The 21,962-nt window shown below is 39.7% G+C and overlaps 1 protein-coding gene across 4 annotated transcripts; it reads right to left on the reverse strand.

Moving 5' to 3' along the window:
- Nucleotides 1-326: 326 nt before the first annotated feature.
- Nucleotides 327-20,578, reverse strand: TTLL1 (TTL family tubulin polyglutamylase complex subunit L1). Of its 4 annotated transcripts, XM_052789569.1 has the most exons (11): nucleotides 17,080-19,667; nucleotides 16,064-16,183; nucleotides 15,543-15,675; nucleotides 13,536-13,744; nucleotides 11,545-11,725; nucleotides 10,323-10,457; nucleotides 10,049-10,157; nucleotides 6,636-6,779; nucleotides 4,808-4,894; nucleotides 3,703-3,866; nucleotides 327-2,161 (listed from the first exon to the last, which is right to left on the reverse strand). In XM_052789569.1, exons 3-11 carry the CDS (start codon nucleotides 15,653-15,655, stop codon nucleotides 2,032-2,034), a joined length of 1,272 nt encoding a protein of 423 aa, XP_052645529.1. In that variant the 5' UTR covers nucleotides 15,656-15,675; nucleotides 16,064-16,183; nucleotides 17,080-19,667; the 3' UTR covers nucleotides 327-2,031. The 4 variants fall into 4 exon arrangements, with proteins under 4 accessions (XP_052645529.1, XP_052645528.1, XP_052645530.1 ...); XM_052789568.1 differs by lacking the exons at nucleotides 16,064-16,183; nucleotides 17,080-19,667 and adding an exon at nucleotides 20,467-20,578; XM_052789570.1 differs by lacking the exon at nucleotides 16,064-16,183.
- Nucleotides 20,579-21,962: the final 1,384 nt, after the last annotated feature.

Raw genomic sequence — 21,962 nt, forward strand, 5'->3', positions numbered from 1 at the left:
CCAACAGGCAGTTGGGGGTAAAGCCGGAAACATCTGCCCACTAAATATCACATCATTAAAACAACACTTAATATCTGACCACACATCCACTTAAGAGTAGCTTAACAGTCAAGGTTCAAATATACAAGCAAGACTCACACTTAGGAACTAAGAAAAACCAAACCAAACCAAACAGAAAACCCCAACCCCCAAAACTATGAGACCTGGAATGTAGATGAGCTTTACTATCCTGCAATAATCATCTTTTCTTAGCCTTATTTCAAGAGCCAACTTGAATATGCTTTTGTGAAGACCAATGAGAAGATTCAAGTTTGATGACCAGAGAATCAGTTGGATTTTGGTCTTTATTTTAATGGAATATACAGATCAGTCAAGATGAGGATTACACTTGAAGTGACTCATTCAGCCTACATATTTCATTCTTTATTGCAAGGATGAATCCCAGATCATGTGTAAGAGTATTGGTCAGCCCAGCCCACATCTGCCCTTCCTCCCCAGCCCAAACTGCTCTAGCTGGATTGTGTTCAGACTGAGTTATCAACACCAACTGTCCCAAAGACCACAGCTTGCGAGCAGCTACCCTCTTCTAGGAGGACTTTCAAAAGCAGGAAAAGGACTGACATTTTCTGTGATGCAGGTAGTCTGTTTTACGTGTTCAAGAAACTCAAAATTTTGGGAGAGGTTAAGTTTACTTTGCATGCACTTTACTGGCCTGCCACATAGGAGGGCAAAGCATGCAGCCTGCTGTGGCAGGCAGATAGAGTGTCACTGCACTAGTGGCATCCAGATTAGAGTGTATTATGTTTACATGGACATTTGCAAGTCTCAGCCTCCTTCGGCTTTCTCTCCGCAATACTCCACTATCAAAAAAAAAAGAAAAATAAAAGGGATGAGGGGGAAGGAGAATAAATACAACCAGAACTGCACATTGACATTTATAAATAACTGCCCAATAACTGGTGGAAATGCAAGTGGAAGCAACAGCCAATCACAGACCCAACTAGTTTATTTATATGCTATGCTGTTAGAGGACTGCAATACCTATTTTTAACTTTTGCTCTATACATTTTGGTAGCTAATCATCACAACTTTTGTTATCATAGCTACCAGAAATAGCTTACCATGTGCAACAATTTTGTTACAGTGCACACAAAATATACAAAAATATATAGATATTGTACTTATATTCATGCATAAATACATGAAGAGATTCTGATGGAAATAAGGATTTATCATCGGCTTCAAGCAATGAGATATATTACAGTATGTAGTTGTTTTGTCTGTTTTTCCACAGACATATATTATCTTGAAATAAAAATTAATGGCTAGTGAAATAATGCATCAATATACCACTTGAAACACTCCTTCAGTCCATGAAACTTTCTACCTTTAAAGAGTTAGCAGCTTAAAACACTTAAACGAAATAAACCAACCGAAACCCCTCAGCATATGAAGAGTTGCTTTTCATTTTCTTAATACTGGTTATAAATCATTAGCTGCATTAATTGACAATAGCCTCAAGCCCATGTATTACTATTTTTTCTAGTTGCTCTTCTTTTACTAGCAAGAATCTGAACCATCACTGTGACAATATTAACACTCACCACTACCACCCTTTTACCAAATCCACAGCTCATTTATTATAGGGGGCTAGGGATAGGCTACTATAGGAAATAAATTATATCCAGAACAGCAAGGGGTTTCTTTCAGAATGCATATTTTGAGTTGTCATCTTTATAAAGAAAGTTCTTAATCATTACTAAGAGAATATTAGTTTATACGAAGTATATATATATAAAAAATAATTATATATACATACATACTACATGTATTATTGTAATAATCATCAAGTCAGTGTATGTCTAGTACAGTTGCTGGTTTTAGAGTGTTTGTTTCACTTCTTTTCAAAGGCTGCATTGTCCTCTTTTAATATTTCCCACATGCAATGTAGCAAAATAGAGGAATCTGTTCAAAAACTGCATTTTTGTTCATGATGTCTTCCTACCAAGAGTGCAGCTGTTTTTTCTGTTATCACTTCCAGGTGGTTAGCACAGGCTTTCCTGAATCTCTTGCACGATTTCCTTTTACTCCCATTGATTGTCCAGAACGACTTCGTAAGTCACGATCAGGCCCATCACTTTGTGCCATCTCTTCATCGTATCTGAAAATAAGATAACCCATTCAATGCTTTGTCCTGCTATTCACTACACAAACAAGAGTGGGTCCCCCGTATTCTATTTTGCTTAATATCTAGCACTCAAATGTAATACAAGCTGTTCTACACACAGGTTTACATGTGCATAGTTTGATATGCAGCTATTATTCAAGGAAATATACTACCACATGATGTTACAATACAGATCAACTAAAACATCTTCAGCTACTTTTTGAAAGAAAGAAATCATCTGGTAGCTTTGGTTAAACTCCAGAGTCTGTGAAATTTTGTGCTTGTGAAATTTCCCCTGTACTTCTGTATTTCTCCTCACTACATAGGTCTGTAACCACAGCAGGAACATCAAACTGCTGGCAGTTTAATAAAGTCTTAAGTTATTGCTCCAGAGGATTGTTAGCTGCAGTGTTAAAAAACTCCATTGTTGCATCAGAGAGCGAGTAGGGAAAGAACAAGGTGAACAAACAACAGTGTGCTTAAATTAAATGCATTTGATGACATATGTTTTGTAACACTTAACCACAGTGACAAGTAGTTCTTTAAATATCCAAGCCCATTATGGCCTCAGATAACCTCAGTGTATACTTACCTCTCAGCTGCTACAAATTCCAAGCACAAATTGGCTATAGATGCATAATTATAATTATTGAAAGATAATACTACAATATTTTGTACAACAGTCATAATATGTACTTAGTTACACTATTGTATAGGTATTTGCAGCTACCATGTATATAACATTCATTAGAACTTAAATCGTAATTCAGCCAATATTATATTTAACTGTCTTTACTAGTATATAGAAAGAGTATTTAAGATCAGTATGAACTAGTGGATCAACTATGTACATAACCACATTCCTGACATACTGAACAATTGTACCACTAGTGCTAGAGAACCCATCTGAACATTTTCTCAAAAAAATATGAGAAACTGTATCATCAATATGATATTTATATCAGTGTTCCTCTGCATAAGACCAATCAATCCTAGATAAATCCTTCAGACACTCCAATATAAAGATCTCTGTCTCCTTCATTTCTCTCTTTCTAATACAGATTGGGGAATTTAAAAAATATCTGACAACTCATTATTATTACATCCATGAAATACAGGAGTCAAGAGGCATCATTTCTACGAACTGAGACAAAATTTGTATCAAATAGCTATTATATCTATGTAACTACCATCTATATATTACACTCAATACAATTAAAGTTCTACACACGTAGAAGACAAACACTCTCTTTGCCTCTATCCCTCAAATCTAGCTGCTGGAAGCTCAGAAGGTGCAGGCAGGGGCTTATCAGACAAGTAACATTCCCTCTGGAGATGGGGTGAGGCAACTCTGCTTTAATGCACTCCTGCCTCCAACATTGCTATTGCAGCTCCAAAAAGAAAGAAGTGGTACTTTCTGCCCATTTTTCACATCAGAATGAAGTTCACCTTATCTTTGTGGTCTACATTACACATTAAAAAGGTGAGGTGACTGAAAAACATTTGCATTTATATAGAACATTGATAAAACTTACAAGACTTCATAATTGCCAAGAACCTCTTTTGGTGGAGATTTATTCCATTTACAGTCCGGAATTTCCCCATTAGGCACAGCAATGTTAAGTGTGTCATTAATAAGATTATACTTCAAGATGCGATCATTAGCAGTACTGGAAGTAAGAGAAGGGGAAGCATTAACCTACAAAAGAAAAAAAAAGTCAGCATCAATTTTTTGAGTGGTATATAGTTCTCCAAACAGCATGTGTGATGACTATATGTACTATTTGGGAAATTAAGACTCAGCGTCTCACAGCACATCTTTCAGTTCCTCAGACAATGGAAGGAATCCCCTACTGGGTATTTTTCTTTTTACTTAAAAAAAAAAAAGCAGCACACCACTAAGTGTCTGCAGCGTCAGCCTGAAGATTTGTGTTGAGACTAGATTCATCAGGGTTAATCAGACAAGACACAGATTTTTGTTTAATTTTCTAAGCTTACATGGATACAAACCGCATAAATTTCGGTGCTTACAATTTGCCTGGTTCACTCCAACAGCTGTTATATACAGGAATCTGTGGGTTTCTTCTAAGTAAACAGCTTTTATTTATGTTCTTAATCCGAGTTCTCCCCTGTTAAACTGTGAGCTGGAGAAACACATACATGCTGTCTATTCAAAGCACTACATTGCATCTCGTTTTAATTACAACTGGGCTTCATTTAACTTATCTCTTGGGTTCCACCCCTCTTCCTTCCCCTCAACCTGCAACATTAAGGACATGACAGCATTTAAAACTTAAGTTTGATGTTACGCTCCATCAAGCCAATGCCAATTTACCAGCTACTGATACAGTATCTAACAGGGCTTCTAACATTCAGACTGCTTCTGAAGTCCAGTTGTATGGACGCACTGTATTTAAAACACAAAACAGAAAGCCACAAACAAATAGAAACACTGAACAAATAGGAAACAAAAGCACATGCCAGCTTGGTCATCACATGGCCTATTTTACTTTCCAACATTTTTCTTAATCCACTTACCTGAGGAACAAAAGATATTTTTTCAAAAGAGGAAAGACTACCTTGAAATCTACTTAGTTTTATTCTGTGAAATGAGAAGGAAGTTATTTTATGTAACTTTACCTCAATTAGCCATGGTTTAAGCTTGTCATCAATGATAATGTCATATCCATAACACTCAAAGCAGTGTTTATCATTATTCATTACAGGCTAAAAAAAAAAAAAAAGACAACAATATGTATTAATATCAACAATTCAGTACGTAACCTGATTACACACTTTGTTTGCTAGAACAACAACAGTTTTCAGTGTTGCAACTCTAATATAAGCTTGCTAACTAGTAAGTTCAGGATTGCCTCTTTTTTCCAAGCTGTTAAGTCAATATTTCAGTATTAATGATCACATTAACGCCAAGTACTAAGTTACATTAATTTTCCATTATGTTTCCAGCGTGAAAATAAAAGTGTTTTCATATTTTGCAAGAGTAATAATAATATTTAAAGCCTCCATGCATCAGGAGAAATCAGGAAGTTTTAAAATTTACATAACACAGCTTCACATAATTGTGAATTCATTAAACTTCAGAAAATGGAGACTTATTCAAAGACATTTCTTTTATTATGCTGCTGTAACTACGCTGAAATTTGAGGTCAAACAATTACCAGATACATTTTAGAATTATAATTAGCTTGTCAACTATGAGCCCGAACGCCAAGAGAGACCAAGGACCAAGTTGTGCTTAGATTCACATCCTCTAGAGAATCAGCAGTTTTCCAGCATCTGCTAAACATTCGCAGTATGCACGGTAAGACTCGTCTTCTACACAAATCTCATCAGATCTTTTAAAAAAACCTTTGTAACAGGTTAGCAAGACGTTTTCCCTTAGACTAATAATGAAAGCTTTTCAGTTCTTCAGAGAGTGAAAGGAGGAAGGAGGAACAAGCATCTCTCATTACATTTGCCATTGTCAGAAAGACAGAGGACCAAAACATTTCATGCTCAATCATTCTCAACACTTTTTCTCTTCTCTTTTAAGGTTCTGCTAACATTTGGTTCAAATCCTTTTTCTTCTCACATCTGGTTTCAAATATGATTGCACAGCAGAGGCTGAGTTGAGCCATGCTTCCCCACCTCCTACTGATCCTACCTTCATGACCTTGTCCCTCTTTCTCGTGCTGATTCTGGTGTTCGTCTGGTCCTTCAGTGAGGTGATTCAGCTTACTACACTGGCAGAATACCAACCCATCAATAAAGACAGTAATTGTCAGTTGGGCAAGTGAGCTGATTCAGCTCATGATGGTGCCAGGACCAACTCAGAAGAGATGACAGGACCACGCACTTGGGAACAGGACATTCCTTGGCACCAGTGAGCTCTTCAGTTTCCCCAGCTGACCCACAGAGTGATACCTGCTCTCTAATGTAATCATGGGATATTACCCAAACACTAGAAAGTCACTCAAGCAGAGGATTGGTTGGTTTTGGTTTTTTTTAAGTAAGAGTTCATGATAACTACGTGACTCGTGTATAAGAGATCAAAGTAAGTTATGTAACTCTGCTGAACTAATAGCCTTACCTTTTCTTTGACAAATTGTCCTCCAGAGCTATTTTTTCTTTGACACATTTGTTATTGCTGAAATGACGTCATGCACCTTGGCAGAGCTTAATACTATTCACAAGGGCAGTACCAAGTCATATTAAATAGTTCACAGAGCCCTCAAGGAAAGAGATTAATTCACTTAAATATGCACAGATAGCTCACCCACCCAAGATTCAAGTTCACTCAGCTCAGAGAAATCAAGAGAGAACAGAATTGCAGAAATCAGCATCAACACCATCACTCAAATAGCAGGAAATAGATTTCAGGGGGTTTGATGGCAAACTCACTTTCATGGTTATGAGAAGCCTGCAGCCATAACGCTATCGCTGGCAGCATTCCAGGAACAGTACTCACCGCAACAGCCTTTAGTGACTGCACAATTATCCAGTGAATTTCATCAAATAATTTGTTTGTGACTTCCTTTCCACGGGTGCTCTCCAGATACAGGCGTAAGTTACTCACTGTCCACTTGCCTCCATGGATATGATTGTAATCATCCTGAAGAGTTAAGGAGTTAATTCAGTCTAAGATTTTGAAGTTGTTCAGCAGTTTTGTTTCATTCACACAAAAAGCCCACTTATACTTACATACAAGTATTGCTCTAAAAACAAACTCAGCAAATTTTTTTCACTCTATTTTACAGCTTTATGAAGACTTCAGCTTTACTTTGAACTGCCCTCTCTATAAACAACTGTTTTTATTATAGCTGTATATGTTTATATCACACATTGCAAATCAAGTAATAAATCTTTCTTAGAACTAAAAAACAACTGGTACTTTGACAGTTTTATGGTAAAATGTAATTTATGATTTGGAAATACAAGTTTTAAAATGTGAAAGGAAAGAATTGAACTTTTTCCTCCTCTGGGGATAAGGGAGAAATAATTAAGTGAGCAATAGCTAAATTTCACTGAAGTTTGCTGTTTTAAAATTCAGCACTTGAAAGTGCTTGCCTGTGTTTTTATTCATTTAAAATGCAACTTGACTATTTCCCAAAAGGCAAACACAGTATCTTCTTAATGGTGCTACTGACAACAGTTACATTCAAGACGACAGTGAAATGACACCTGAATTATTTTTAAAGGTTAATTTTTCAAGTAATTCAGTATTTTGATATAGAAAAAACACTAAGTGCTACTGAAACAGAACAGGGGAAAAAAGGTTACCTTGTATTTGTCTTTTCAGAGGCTATCAAGGCTCTGCATTATATTCTCTTTAAATGGAAAGACAAGAGCAAACCGAGGGTATTCTTACTGATGGAAAGACACACATTCAGCCCTTGAATAACTCTCAGGACAAATGCTTTGTCCCTTTATAAAGGTTCTCCTCAGAGCATTTCTAAGAATTAATGATTGTATGCCTGCTAAATTATAAAACACAGAATGCACAGAGCAGAAAAAAGTTCTCAGAGGAACAAAATCTGTCATCCTCTAAGACAAGGTCAGAAAAGCCTCTATCTATTTTTAGGCTTTTTCTACAGCTCTCCCCTTAGTGAATTTGGAAAACTGGACTGTACAAATAAAGATCTGAAACATGGTTCTCAGGACTTGTTGCATGGAAAAAATGTCTTGAGACCAGATTCCAGCAAGGGAACAGAGATCAAAGTTTCAACCCTCTTTGCATTTCAGAACAAGTACTCAAATCAAAATAGATTGCAACTGGGTAGAGCTTTACACAATCACAGCTGTTTAATTAAAAATATGAAAACAAAGTAGAATATTGCAGGCTACATAAAAGATCACTAACTGAAAATAATTAAGTAGAAGAATTACTGTTGTTTTGTTTGTATTACACATGCAGTGAATAACGACTTAGAACTGTATTTTCCAGCACAAACATTACAACGGGTATACTGACTTACCCTCCTTCCTTCACTTTCCTTCCCTTTACCCTTTCCCTCTCCCTGATACTGACTTTTACACTTTTCAAATTACCGCTGTTTTCCCATGAGCTTGTAGGGTACAAACACACTGGAACTCTACAGTTCACATAGGGCTTAGAATAGAGATTAACAGCTAGAACTTAAAAGAGTTTTTCCAGACCTCATCATAATTTGGATAAATTACCTGACAGTTCAGATTAGGTTCTTCTAAAACTGTACAGCCTAAGTGCCTCCAAAGTTACAGACACATTTAAAACAGAAGGACAGATAGGATGGATAGAGTGGCTTTACATTAAATTTCTCTCACTTCTTTCTGCAAAACTCAACAGATATTAGTGGTTCAGAATTTATAAAAAGTTTTTCAAATACTCTAGTAATGACTCCACATTTTTAAGCTGCTACTTCTATACCCATTTCTGTTGTTCTTTCTTCTCTCAAAGTGACCTCACCACTATTTTTACTTCTACTTTTATTTGGGAGAGATCTTGAAGGCCATTCTTTAACTGGTAGAGAAGATGAAAGGGTGCATAATAACGGGATAGGCAACATATCATATGCCTCACTTCTTCACTGCCACTGGCAACAACAGCATGATTTGTGCTCTAAGTTGCACGGGATCTGCTTTCACCACAACTAATTCTCAAGTGTGCCCTGTCAAACCATAATGTGTTTGAAGCACTTCACAAATCAGCAAAAGAGCAAGAAAATGTTTGTATTACTGAAAAATGCCACATTTTGACACTTTACCTTAGTTATAACTACCACCATAAGTGATATTTGTAATTCACATTGTTGTTACAGGAATATCCAGATAAAAACAGTTCTGCTATGCTGCACATCTTACAGAACAGTAACAGACAAGGCACATTTAGCAAGGTTGTAATTTATTATACATCATATGTATCTTGTGTGTGAGTGTATGTATGTACATACATGTTTATTTTCCATACTCTTAAAATAAAACCTACGAAATTAGGAAGTGCGACAATAGAGTTTTAATTACTGTAACAGAGGCATGGTTTATAAATCACAGACATCTGCTAAAAATGCAAAAGGGACAGTCATCATCATCAAGTGGATTCCCTGAAGAAATAAGGCTTGGGCAGCGATCGTGTATGCCCATCTGCTCATGTCACCCTTGACCCACTAGCCTTTCCTCCCACTGGTGAATTTCAGCCTATTTTGAGATAGGGAAGTGCCGTCAAAGCTATCACGTTTCCACATGTTTTATAAATGTCAATGGCAAATTACAGGACAGAACCATTCTGCAGGCAGAACTCCATCTTTGTCGACTCAAGAGGAAGTCACCAGCTGGCCAGGCAGCAAACATTTAACTCCAAGCTCACAACTGCACATTCCCTTTCTTACCCAGAGAAGGAAGGTGGGGGCAGGAGGGGAGGGAAACATAGGAAGAAGTTGGAAAGTACTGTGATGAACAAGTGCTGTAAATAGGAAAGCTGAATTAACTGCATGGGAGAGAAAGAGAGGGAAGGAGAGATCAGGAAGGTGATATTAAAGTGCTATTATAAAATACAAATCCACAGGAACCAGGCTTCATTAATTCCACTGCTCACAGAATCAATTGCTAAGTGAGCATATTAGCATTTAAATGACAGGAGACTTGAAAAAGAAAACCCCTGCTTTCAACTGCTGCAAGACAATACTGAAGATATCACAGTCTATTACAGAGCTGCAACTCATTATCTTGCATACTTTTGATCTGCAGTCTTCTAAAATTTATTTACTTGTAAGTTCAAGTTGAAGTATTTTAATTGCAAGATTATGAAGAATATGACAAATAAAACCTTTTTATTCCAAGTTTTTGGGACAATTTAAGAAAATCAGTCTTGCAACAAAAGAGCACCTAAGAACTCGGTACACTTACCCCATGTTTCTGAATGGCAACATTTGTAAGATGGACAAACATGTTATCCAATTCACTTGTACTTGGTGTATATTTTACTGTGCAAAACCGGCAAAATCCAAGTTTATACCTTAAATGCAAAAAGTCATTAAAATGTGTTAAACCCCAATAAGAAATAAGGAAAAGAGCATCCTAGGATACCATGTACATGTTAAACTTCTTTGTACAAGCACAACGTTATTTTCACTACATTAAACATTCTCTCAAAACAAAATACAAATATATAAAATCTTACATGTAACATCTCAGTGGACGATATGTAGATACTAAAACATATAGACGAAGATCAAATTTCTTTCCACCAATAAGTAACGGATTGTTGATATAGAGAGAAATCACATAGGCTTCTTTGGAAGACTGAGATACAAACCTGAAAAACACAAATCACGTTTCAGAATGTGACAATTGCAATGATATAATCTGATAAACCGTCATCGTCTTTAGAAGCAGTCTCTAAATTTGGGATTGACTGAAATCTTGCATCTTTTGCCAAGACAATGTATAAAGTTGTAGTGGTTAATAATACACACTTGGCATCAGGCATTATATACCAAAAAGTTAAACTAAACAATGACCAAGATCAATTAACCATTTAAACTCAGTTTGGAAGTTAACAGGGTAGCTGACCAAGCCATTCAGAAAGCAGCTCTACAAGACAGTCTTCCTTGGAGAGCATTTAGAGCTTGGCATGGTTCAGACAAGCCAAGAGTACGTATTACGTTACCTTCATTAGTCAAGGTCTTATACTCCTAGAATATTTGTAGTTATGCTTGGTGTGCAATTGCAAACCACTGTGAAAAGCTAAGATAACTTTCAGATTGTGACATTCTTCAGATTCCAAGTCAAACAGGAAGGGGGTGAAACACTCAAGTGATATTCAGCCAGTCACTTTATAACATGAAAAAAATTAACATTAGTTGTGTGATCAAAATTTTTACTAGGCAGAGAAAAACATAGATTGCTGACCTGTTTCATCCATTTGGAAGCAGATCACCAACATGAAGTGTATTATTTTGTGCTCCAAACGGATAATGTATTTATTTCCTATAAATGCATTCTTCCTTTTTAATAATTTAAAAAGTCATTTAATATATATTAAATAAAAAAATGATTGAAATTGCTTAGGGAAATATTTTTCTCTTGCTTCCTGGTATTTAATACTATGAAGCAGAACAATTTATTTTTGTGCAATTTTTTCCCCAACAACATTGAAAGCATTTTTATAAAGAATAGTTAACTGAACAGTTCTTTATACCTCCTCATACCAAAACAAATCGTAATAAAACCTGCTTGAAGGAGGAATTCAGATAACAACTGAGATTAAATGCAAAACTAACTATATAATGACAAAGCAATAATAATGGAATACTTTTCCCATGCATCAGACAATTAGCATGTTGATGTGGTACACCTGATTACAGAAAGTACAATAAAGGGTTTGGGTTTAAAGAACTTACGAAGATGTTTTGCTATCTCGAGACCATTTTTTAATTTGGGAGAGTTTATTGATTAGAAATATTCCTTTTCCTTGAGCTTTGCCACAAGGTTTCATAATCCAAGTGCTGGAGGGATTTTTTCTGAATTCTTCAACGAAGAGATTATAATCGGCAGGAAGCATAAAAGTAACAGGAACAAAATCTGAGTTAAGGGGGGGAAAAAAAAAAGGTGCACAATTAAGGACACTATATCTGATAAGGCTATTGACACATATAGACTAAGAAAAATTTCTGTCTTTTCAGTTTTCCAGTCTGGCATGATCCACCCTCATCAAGACTCATGTTGCTTTTTATCTCATTTAAATTCTGGTTTTTAGTTTTTACTTAAAAAAACACTTGCAAAATACTGCATGCTGCTAACTTCAGAATAATAGATTTTAATTCACATGAATCAATTTTCTTCTTCTGTTTCTATGCTGTGAAATTAGAGTATTATACACCATTCCAACTTAACTTTATCAAACTCTCTCAATTTCTTATGTCAGCTTTTACCATTCCACTAACCACCGTATCATCCTCTGTGCATGCAAAAATGTGAATGTTGATGTTGCTTCCCCTTTGGATGTGGTAATTTTTATTTCCATGTAACTCCCATTAGTAATTCTTATTTGCTGCCACAATTGGTATTACCATGCCTGCTGAAATCTAAAGAAAATCTTGCTTTTTGTCAGATTATCTTCACTTCCATCCATACAGAACTGCTTCTTCCTTACATGGATGAACAGTGCTTTCATTTCACTTTCTCAGGATGTAAATCAACTCAACATATCCCCACCTCTGTTTCACTCCAATGCTTTCTGAGCTCCAACTCTCGTCATTCCTGATCTATTGCTAGTTTGGTTTGGGGCGGGGGGGGTGTTTGTTTTTTGGGTTTTTTTTATTTATTTTCTAGCAGTCATTACTTGCACCCAACTTCCTCCAAATTTCTCCTCTGAGGAGTTTATTCATTCAGTTCTGTCCAGACACTTTCTGCAAAAGTTTATTTCAGTTTTTGCTCTAGTATAAGATTTTCAGATAATGTTTTTTCACTTTTGAATTAAAGAAACTCCAATCCTGTCTCATATGAAGTTCCAGAGCCCTTTGGTTTCACGACTAATCTTATTGCAAAGTACCTTAATCCCAAAATTTTCCCTCTTCAAAATAACTTTAAAAAGCCCCAAACAAAAACCCAACAAAACTCCAACCAACTAACCCCTCCCCCAGGCTCCCTCCCCAACCACAAAAAGCCTAGTTATAAATCTATTTCTGTACCCTTACATTTAAAAATAATAATTTAATTATCACTTCATCCAATGTTGCTTCTGCTAATGCTACACTGTTAAGTTCAGTCTTCTTTAAGGACCTTACTACCTACAAAGCTAAGTCTAAATACAAATTCCGTGCACACAAACTGGATTTGTGCTCCTCCTTGAACACTGCTGAATACGAGCAAGTACACAGTGAACGAATAGGGACTTAGTCCTGTGGTAATACAACAGGGAAACAGAAATGTTCAATCTTTTATTCCTTCTTTGCCTCTAATTTCAACAAAGACCCTGAACAAGTGGCATCCCCTCTATTCCTCTCAATTTGTAAAATATTAGCCATTATCCTTCAAAGCAAGGTTTGTGAAAAGCTTTGAAAAGATAGTATTTCATATGAAATATTCACTACTACTGTTTTTATCACTTTCCCTATTCTTGTGCTTCCTTATGCTCTAAATGGCAGCTTTGAGGGGAGGGAAAAGGAAGAGAAGACAGAGAGAGAAGGCTGTTAGGTTTGCAGAATGCAGCAAACAATTTTAGGATAAAGTGCACTTTATTTAATTGACAGGGACAGAGCATTTTAAGATAATCACTTTAATGTTCTAACACTTCAGAGGTTCAGTGCTTTATGCACAGAGAAGCTGGCTCAATTCCAGGTTATTGACTACATAGGAAAAAAGATTAATGCTGATAATGAGAACCACATACCCAAATAAATATACTTCCCATTTTCATCCTTTTCTGCAAGAGGACTTCCTTCTTTCTCAAGTTCTTTCCTGTATCGCTTGATATTCTTTACCATCAAATCTTTTCTGGTCAGTTCATAATGGTTTGGAAAATGATTGACAATTTGGTCATCAGAGAGGCGGTAACCAGTTTCCACACTGAAAACATTTCTGATTGTTTGTACGCTCATCCTGAAAGCAAAGACAGATACCAAATGATTTCTCCCAAGAAACACAATTCAGGACAAAGTTGAAATTTTTTTGTTACATTCACTTCATCTTTTCTCTCTTTCATTTCTCTTTATAGTATAATATTTTGCTGCAGTAACAATCCTACACATCCTGAACTTCTATTAGCAAAACCAAATAAATCCTGCTGGGTGTTTTATCGATCCCTCTACTATTACTGAAACTGGTGCAGAAAGTGAGGAAAGGAAGACGACAACTTGGCCCTGCTGGATTCTGGCTTGTTCATAGTCAGGTGAACCCCCAGCGGGGCCTAAAAATGACTGAGGCACACCCAAATGCTACAGAAGCATCTTTCCAAATCTGTTACTCTCTGGCAACTCAGCCTTCCTCTTAAAAAAAGCCACAAAAACAACTCCTACTGACTACCTTGCTATTTGGATTGTAAAGGACTTCAAGCATATGAACTGAAAACAGTGATTCAGAGATTTTGCTAAAAACACCCATAAATGCCAGATCAGAGAGCTGCAGTGACAAAGTCATCAAATCAGTTATCTACTTCATTTTTCACAGAGGAGAAGAGCAGGGCTGTAGATATGAAGAATTTTCTGTATTAGATGTCTCAAATTGGAAATTTAAGAATATTTCCCGAATGCCATCAATCTGCTACATTATCATTTCAGGAAGAAAAAAAACCCCAAAACCAAAACAACCAGTCACACAACAATTTCCATGAATGCCCTGTTCCCCCACTCCCCCCTCAACTGCATTCCAAAAGCATGAGCAGATTACTAGATTCCTACCCATTTAAATAAGTGGTTCACAAAGGGTACATTTGGCAGCAGAAACCGCCATTCTGTCCTATTTGAAAGGGACAATATAAATTGTTTGGCTTACTTAGAGTATTGTTTCTGCCAATTAATAGATTACTGCATTCTAGGGCAGCATTTCATGGTCTTATATTAGACAAATGCCAAATAAGAAGTTAGATTATCTACTCTCCTCCTTTCACCATTATCTTGATTTAATTTCACATTCACTCTCAGTAATGAAATGTTGAATAATGAGTCTGCATATAAATCATTATCATGAAGGAGAAGGAAAGTACAGTTCTCAAGGCCTTTATTACAGGAGCCTGGACTCTGGTAACAGGGCAAGCCTCCATTACACTGATAAAAGAATATTTTATCATATATTGGAACTGCGTACTCTTGGATTATTTTGCTTATGTTGTGTTGTCAGAACATTTTGGGAAAAGATACATTCAAAGATTCCCCTCAGGCCACAAATCCCCTCCAACAGTAAGAGAAAAATTCTGCTTACTGCATACAAAAAAATTGAATAAAGTCAGGTATCACATTTCAAAACAAAAAACACTGAACACAGCCTTTCCCCTAGGCTTTTTACAATTGGTATTCCAAGAAGTGATCGATATCTCACCAGGTCACTGACTTTCCACTCCCTGGCAAAACCTTTGGCAAACTGCAAAGATACATGAGATCAGTAGCATGGGAATGGATCCATGCAGATGGGACCTTCTACCCTGAGGAATCCCAATGACTTTAGCAGGCCTGCACAGATACAGGAATCTACCAATGCAAATCTGAACAGAAGACCAGCAATAGCCTAAGAAATTACAGAAGAAATGAAACAAAGTTACTCTCTTAGGAGCACTGCAGTAAATCAACAATAATTTCTGCATCCTTCATTTTCCAATATGCATTTTGTTATATTATTAATGGTATTAACGTAAGACATTAAAATGCTTCACAAATTTAGAAATTGATATTTTTAATGTACTTACCAATAAAAATTCCAGTCTTCATTTTCTGCCACTTGAATCCAGCCTCTTTTTTCAAAGTTGTTTATTAGAACAGATTTTTCTATGTCAGTTACCCACTTTACTTTTCCTGCCATTATCGTAATGCAGAATCAACCTGTTAGTAAAGAAAAGTTTAAAGATGTGAAGTTGAAAACAGGGGAGAATACAAACTAGGAAAGCCAAAGTGGAAGAAAAGCAGCATCTAGGAAGCACTTCAACGTAAGTAAGATAGAAGAAGTAAATTAATTTAAAAATCAAGGAAAATAACATCTTAGGTTCAGACTGAAACCCTGCATTTGTCAACTGGACAACTGCAAACAAGCACACCAGTTACAAGGACCTTTCACGCTGCCCAGTCAATCCACCTTTTATGAATGGGCACACAACTCATGTCTCCCCTTAAATACACTAATGACAGAAATCCCTATTGTACACTTACTGGCTAATGTTTACAGAACCAAGCGTAGAGCACAGACATTTTATTATTTCTAACCAAGACTTACATGCATATACTTTTTTGCTTTGTTTTGAAGTAGAAGAGTTCATATGGATCACTCAGGGACTGCAGAAGAAAACGATTCCAAGAGAAACCCATTACATGCTCTATCGAGAATCATGATTTGCTATACCGCAAGGAAGGGAACCAAAGTAACGTTACCAGCTTTGTGTTGTCTTCTCTATATCTCATGCAGCCATGATTTTGCCTTCTGCTCTAGCTGTGGGGGATATGGATAAGCTGATATCATTTAAACCCTGGACAGCAGGATTTCCCCAAACCTAAGGTTGTTACAACAGTATCTATAAGCTGCATTTCAATTCATGACACCTAGGTGTCACTTTCTACATTAGATCTCTCGCTTGTCCAGATCGGTCTTTTCTGTTAGCATCACACAACCATTCTGGCTGGAAGCGACCTCAGGAGGTCTCTTGTTCAGCCTCCTGCTCAATGCAGGGTTAGCTATGAGGTCAGACCAGGTTGCTCAGAGCTTTATCCAGCCACGTTTTGAAAACCTCCAAAGATGGAAACAGCACAGCTTCTCTGGGTGTCCTGTCTCACTGCTTGACTGGCCCCATGGGAAAAAGGGTTTTTTCCATGTATTTTTCCATATATTCTGAACCTCTATTCTTTCAGCTTATGCCTGTTGTCTCTCACCTTTCACCACGCTAAAGAGCCTGTGTCTGTCTTTTTGACAACCTCCTCATAGGTACAGGCAGGCTGCTAGTAGGTGACGCCAGAGCTACCTCTTCTCCAGGCTGAAGAAACACACTTGCGCCAGCTTCTCCTCACCAGACAAGTGCTTCAGGCCCCTGACCATCTCAGTAACCCTCCGCTCAAGGCAGTCCAGTTTATGGATGTCTGTCTGGTTCTGGGGGGCTCAAGTTACTTTTGTCAATGCTCTGATATATTGTGTTACCTCCTTGCCCTTTTTGTTTGAGAAAGACAGCCAAGTCTAGCAAGGTGGAAATGCACAACAAATGCACTGAAGGAGGAGTGAGGACAAGCACCCACCATTACTACCTCTCTGAAGTGTAGGCTGAAGCTTTCTGACAGCAGCAGGCACTCACCCACTTCCACTCCCCTTTACAAGGGCTGTTTGGCGAGCTCCCCTTCACACGGCGTCTCATATCGTGCATTAATGTAATACCAATGAAGATGGGGACAAAGAAACATTAATTGAAGCATGTCGTCCTTCACGCATACATACTCTAGAGCAAAAAGCCTACAGTCCAGTTGATGTGGACAGAACACAACGAACAATGTATTTACCCGTCTCTAAGTGCTGAAGCCCAGCCTCCCAGTATCTAGGCCTGATTAATATACAACTATTAAGCAAGCTAACATGTATTCATGAGCAAATGATGATAACTGATAAAGTCAAGGGTAGACAGCTCTCATAAGCAGTTTCTACATTGCCGTTTAGTCTTTCTGCAGTTCATTCCGCAAATTAGTTTTACAATTGCAGCCTAGTGAATTTTCATAGTTAGGTTTCACAGAAATCAGCTGCAGAGAAGTGCTAATTCAGAAGAAAATCTCTTTGAGCCAAAAGCCAATTCTTTGGCACACGCCTCTCCCAAGAACAAAAACGGCCATACAAGGGAGTGGGACAGAGCGGAGTTACACACACACACGTAACACCATCTACTGCTCCCTCTACATATAATTTTCCATTGAAAAGTCAATTAATACTTCAAATCACCTTTACAAATGCAGTACTGTAATTAATGCAAGTAATGAATGTAGTTAATACAATTTCTGCAACTAAGATATTGGACTGGAATTCAAGGGGTCTTCAGTTTCCAGGACTAGATATGGAGATGTACATTTGCCAGCAAGCTAACACCCCTATGGTTTCTCTCTTCCTGGGAGGCATAGCCCATTATATAGTGCTGCCACCTTTTCCTTCCTAGACTATTTAAACTACCAAATTCCACAAGGCAGAAATGTTTACTATTAGACTCCGATTTTAGAGAGTTTTAGACACACTTATTTTTATTCCTGTTGGTAAAACAAGTTGAAATCAAGCTTAAATAAACAGATAGAAAAGGGTATATGAAGGCTCAGGGTCTGTCTTTTTGTGCATGCTTATACAACACCTAGTTCTACAAGGTCATGATCCTTCTCTGGGCCTTCCAGACACTACCAAAACAAAAATAAATGAAACAAAGGGATTCATTTATTTGTACTGAAGCATGTATGATTCACAATCAGTGACTCACTAGTACCGCACGCCATCTTGTTGTGGTTTTAAAAGTTCAGGGATTAGTCAACTTGGAATAGAATTGTCCCTTCAAAAGGAAATGTGTTAAATGCTATGACAGCATTAACCAAACACAATGTAAAATTTTCAAAGGGCCTTAAAACATATCCTCCACATCTCCAAGCTACCCCATTAGGTTTACCAACATCCAACACCAACACTATACCTGTTTCTCTGTCACCCAACTCCCTGATCTGGCTCTCTACTTCCCAAGCGTGTCTCACTCCAGCAGCCTTAGTACCTAAGCTACAACTGACCTCAGGGCTTGTTCTTCCAGAAACGCTGAATCAGACAAATGTAGCTGCCTGTGCCTCTGTCTTTACAGGAGCACGTAGCTGCCGCCTGGCAAAGATTAAGAGACCGGGTGCACTGCCACAGGCAGGGCTACTTTGCCAACACTTCTGATGCTGCAACCTCATTTCCACCCTGGAATGCAACAGCTGTCACAGCATCCTTTCTATAGGACTCGTCATGAAGAGATTTCAACACATGCTATACACCCTATGGCAAGGAACCCTGAAAGATTGCATGTACTGATCCAGCAAGTGAATTTTGTGGTAGCAGGTGGGACTGCTCCACGACTAGTTATGCTATCTGACCACCAGAGACCACGCTGTTTGATTTCAGAAGCCAGAGACAATTCAACCGAAGACTCACCCACAGGAAGGCGAGTTAAAACTAAACCAAAGCTAAAAATTTAAGATAACTTTTACCACAAATAAAAAGAAAAATTACAAGAGTGTCATTCTTTTCCTATTTTGGGAACTTTAGGCCTTATAGATCCATCCCACTGCAGGAGGATTGAAAGGACAGCCATACAACAGCAGACTGAAAATTAGTCCTTGGTTTATGTGGACAGTTTGATCATCTCAGATGATGTTTAACTGGCCTGTAAACAAAATCTTCTGATTTTGTGTAATTTAATTACTGAAACCCACAAACAAGGAGTCATAAAAATAACTTTTATTAAGTTGTATCAAAAACTTTCTTATTTTCAATAACATAACTTTAATACAATATCATTTTCTATAGGAATCCTCTAATCCGCAATTAGGTATTCCAGATAACCCGATAAGATTGCACGACATAGCCATGCATTCAAACTTCTGGTCAGCTGAGATTCTTTGCTTCGGTAAACGTCAAAGAAGAGCTGTATAACACAGCCCTAGCCTGCGTACAGTAGGGTAACGGTACAGTAAGTCAAATCCTTCGCAGAGCACCAGACCTCCTACTCAGGAGACAGAAAGTATATCACACAGGCCCAGCAGGCCTGACGCTTCCCCAAAACACTGCCAAAAAATTTGCTGGTGCCAGGGGCAGCAAGTAAACGTAAGGAATCCCGGCAGCAGCCTAACAACAGCCTAACCCAAGGCGGGCGCCTCTTGTCCGGGCACAAATTCACCAGGCGATGGTGAGATCCGAAAGCACCCCGGTCGTCACTACCGCCACTACAGAAGCTACTCATGCTGATGGCAAACCATCTTTTCGCACTGCAAAATAAGCGTCAGTAAGTGGTGCTGGTGTCTGCGGCACCTGATCTAGCAATGTCTGTTTGCTTCTCACAGTTGAAAACGCAACTGCAGTTCGTTACTGAGTTTATTACTGGAAAATCCAGTTCGGCTGATGCGGCTGTGCCATCAGACGAGACCGGGAGGGCCTGCCAGAGCAACTCCCAAAATGTTAGGGACAAAGAGGAGCCGAGGACTGCAACGGCCGCGCCGCCGACCTGTCGGAAGCGAGGGGCCCGGGGGAGCAGGTCCCCAAACGCCCCAGGAGCACACGCGTGCAGGCCGCACGCTCCCGCAGGGAACCGCAGGGGAGGCAGCCGCGCTCGGGCCGCCACCAACGCCTCACCCGCGGCGCCACGCGCCATGTCGCGACAGCCGCACGAATAGGCTTGACCCCGGCTGGCTTTGCCCCCGTCCGTCCCAGGCACCCTCCGAGAGCGGGCCCGCACGGGGAGCCCGGGCGAGACGACCACCTCCCCCCTCCATCTCCCGGGAAGCGTCGCGATCCCGCAGCCATCTTCAGCTGTCGCGACAGCCCCGGGCCGAGCGCCTCCCCCGACGGCGGGCGGTTGCAGCCCGCAGCGTGCGTGTGCGTGTGTGTGGGACGGGGCCACGACACGACCCGCGCCCCCCGCTCACCTGCCGGCGGGAGGGGCGGCCGCGGCCCCCCCTCAGGCCCAGCCGTCCCCGCCGGCCGCTCCCATCGCTCCCGCCGGCGGCTCCGCGCCCCGCCCCTTCCGGCGCCGCTCCCTAGCAACCGCGACGCGCCGGGGGCGGGGCTTCCGGAGCGGAGGCAGCGGCGGGGGGGGGGCGTGGAGCTCGGTTGCCAGGGCGACGCGCGGCGGCCCCGCCCCGCGAGCGTCAGCGGGGTCTGCGCAGCCCGGCGGGGCCGGCGGCCATCTTGTCCGCCTAACGGGGAGGACTGGGGCGTCGGTCGCTGCTCGGGACCGGCCGCCGCGGCGGCCCAGACTCTCGGTAGCCGTGCTGCGAGGGAGGAGCGGTGCGGAAGGTGCCTGGCGAGGCCGGGGCCCGGCGCAGGCCCCGAAGGGAAGGGTGGTATTCCCTTCGGGGCCTGCGCCAGGCCGTGGCCTCTCCCGCCCTTTTCCGTCCCCCTTCACACGCTGCGAGCCTGACAGGAGGGCCCTGAGACCTGCCCGTCCCTCTCGCCATCATCCGCTGTGCCCGGGGACGTTTTGATCTTAAGCCGCTGTGGCCTGGGCCTGCCCCGTTGTCGGAAAAAAAAGTCCCTGGCAAACATCCTGAGTAAATGGAGGCTTGTGGAAGGTCATAGCATGACGAAACACGCCTAGATGTTGCCAGAATACCTAAAAAATCCCAGGTCGCTCACGCCAAAGCTCAAGTTCCTGTTGGAGCGCACCAGGTGTAAGAGGTCCATCACCATATGGCTGTAGGAATATCTTTTTTTGTATTGATACTGTTCTGAGGAAGTGTGCGAATTTTCCCCAAAATTACCAACACCTGTACATTGCAGTGAAAACCGGGTGAGAGGAATAGTACCTAAGAAGTTACAGTATTAGTGTCTGTGTAGAGAAGCCTGATTTACGCATACAAAATTCCTCCCGGTACGAGAGATTATGTTAAGGCACCTGACATATATTAAGGTTACTGACATTTTGTCATAGGCCCAATACAAAACAATAAGTTATTACATAATGAACTCCAGAGATTCGAAGAGTCTCTGAGGAAAAAATAAAGGTGAAATAAATTACTCATTCGTAATGTAAGACAAATTACTTACTAAAAAATGGATCTGTTGAGACAGTAGCTGAAATAAGCAGTTTGCAGTGTGTTGGTGCACAGCAAATAACTCGGATACAAATCTGTATTCCCCAAGAACCTTAATTCCCCAAATAATCTGAATATAATAAATATGCTCTATGATGTACCATATCATCCTATGGTAATCAGCTTAGTTTCATGGATGCAACTACAAAGAAACAGTTAAATTTAATAATCAATATAACCGGAGCTATTAAATATTCTCTAGTTTAACTATGACAGCAGCCACAAAATGCAGCGTATCTTCCTTCGGTCACGTGGAGTGGAAATTTCCTGGCACCACAATACCTCTTGGCAGCAGAAGAGAGCATGGAGCAGCCTTCACAGCCTTCTTT

Source organism: Harpia harpyja, chromosome 6 (genome assembly GCF_026419915.1).
Source record: "Harpia harpyja isolate bHarHar1 chromosome 6, bHarHar1 primary haplotype, whole genome shotgun sequence".
Lineage (NCBI taxonomy): Eukaryota > Metazoa > Chordata > Aves > Accipitriformes > Accipitridae > Harpia > Harpia harpyja.

What these genes read in the sequence shown, in the direction of transcription:
- TTLL1 (XM_052789568.1), bottom strand. Translation starts at nt 15,655, where the DNA reads ATGGCAGGAAAAGTAAAGTGGGTAACTGACATAGAAAAATCTGTTCTA. An exon ending in TGGGAAGTATATTTATTTGG is followed by an intron (nt 11,726 to 13,535) that starts GTATGTGGTTCT and finishes CCCTTAACTCAG; the next exon opens with ATTTTGTTCCTGTTACTTTT. An exon ending in CTTGGCAATTATGAAGTCTT is followed by an intron (nt 2,162 to 3,702) that starts GTAAGTTTTATC and finishes TCTTATTTTCAG; the next exon opens with ATACGATGAAGAGATGGCAC.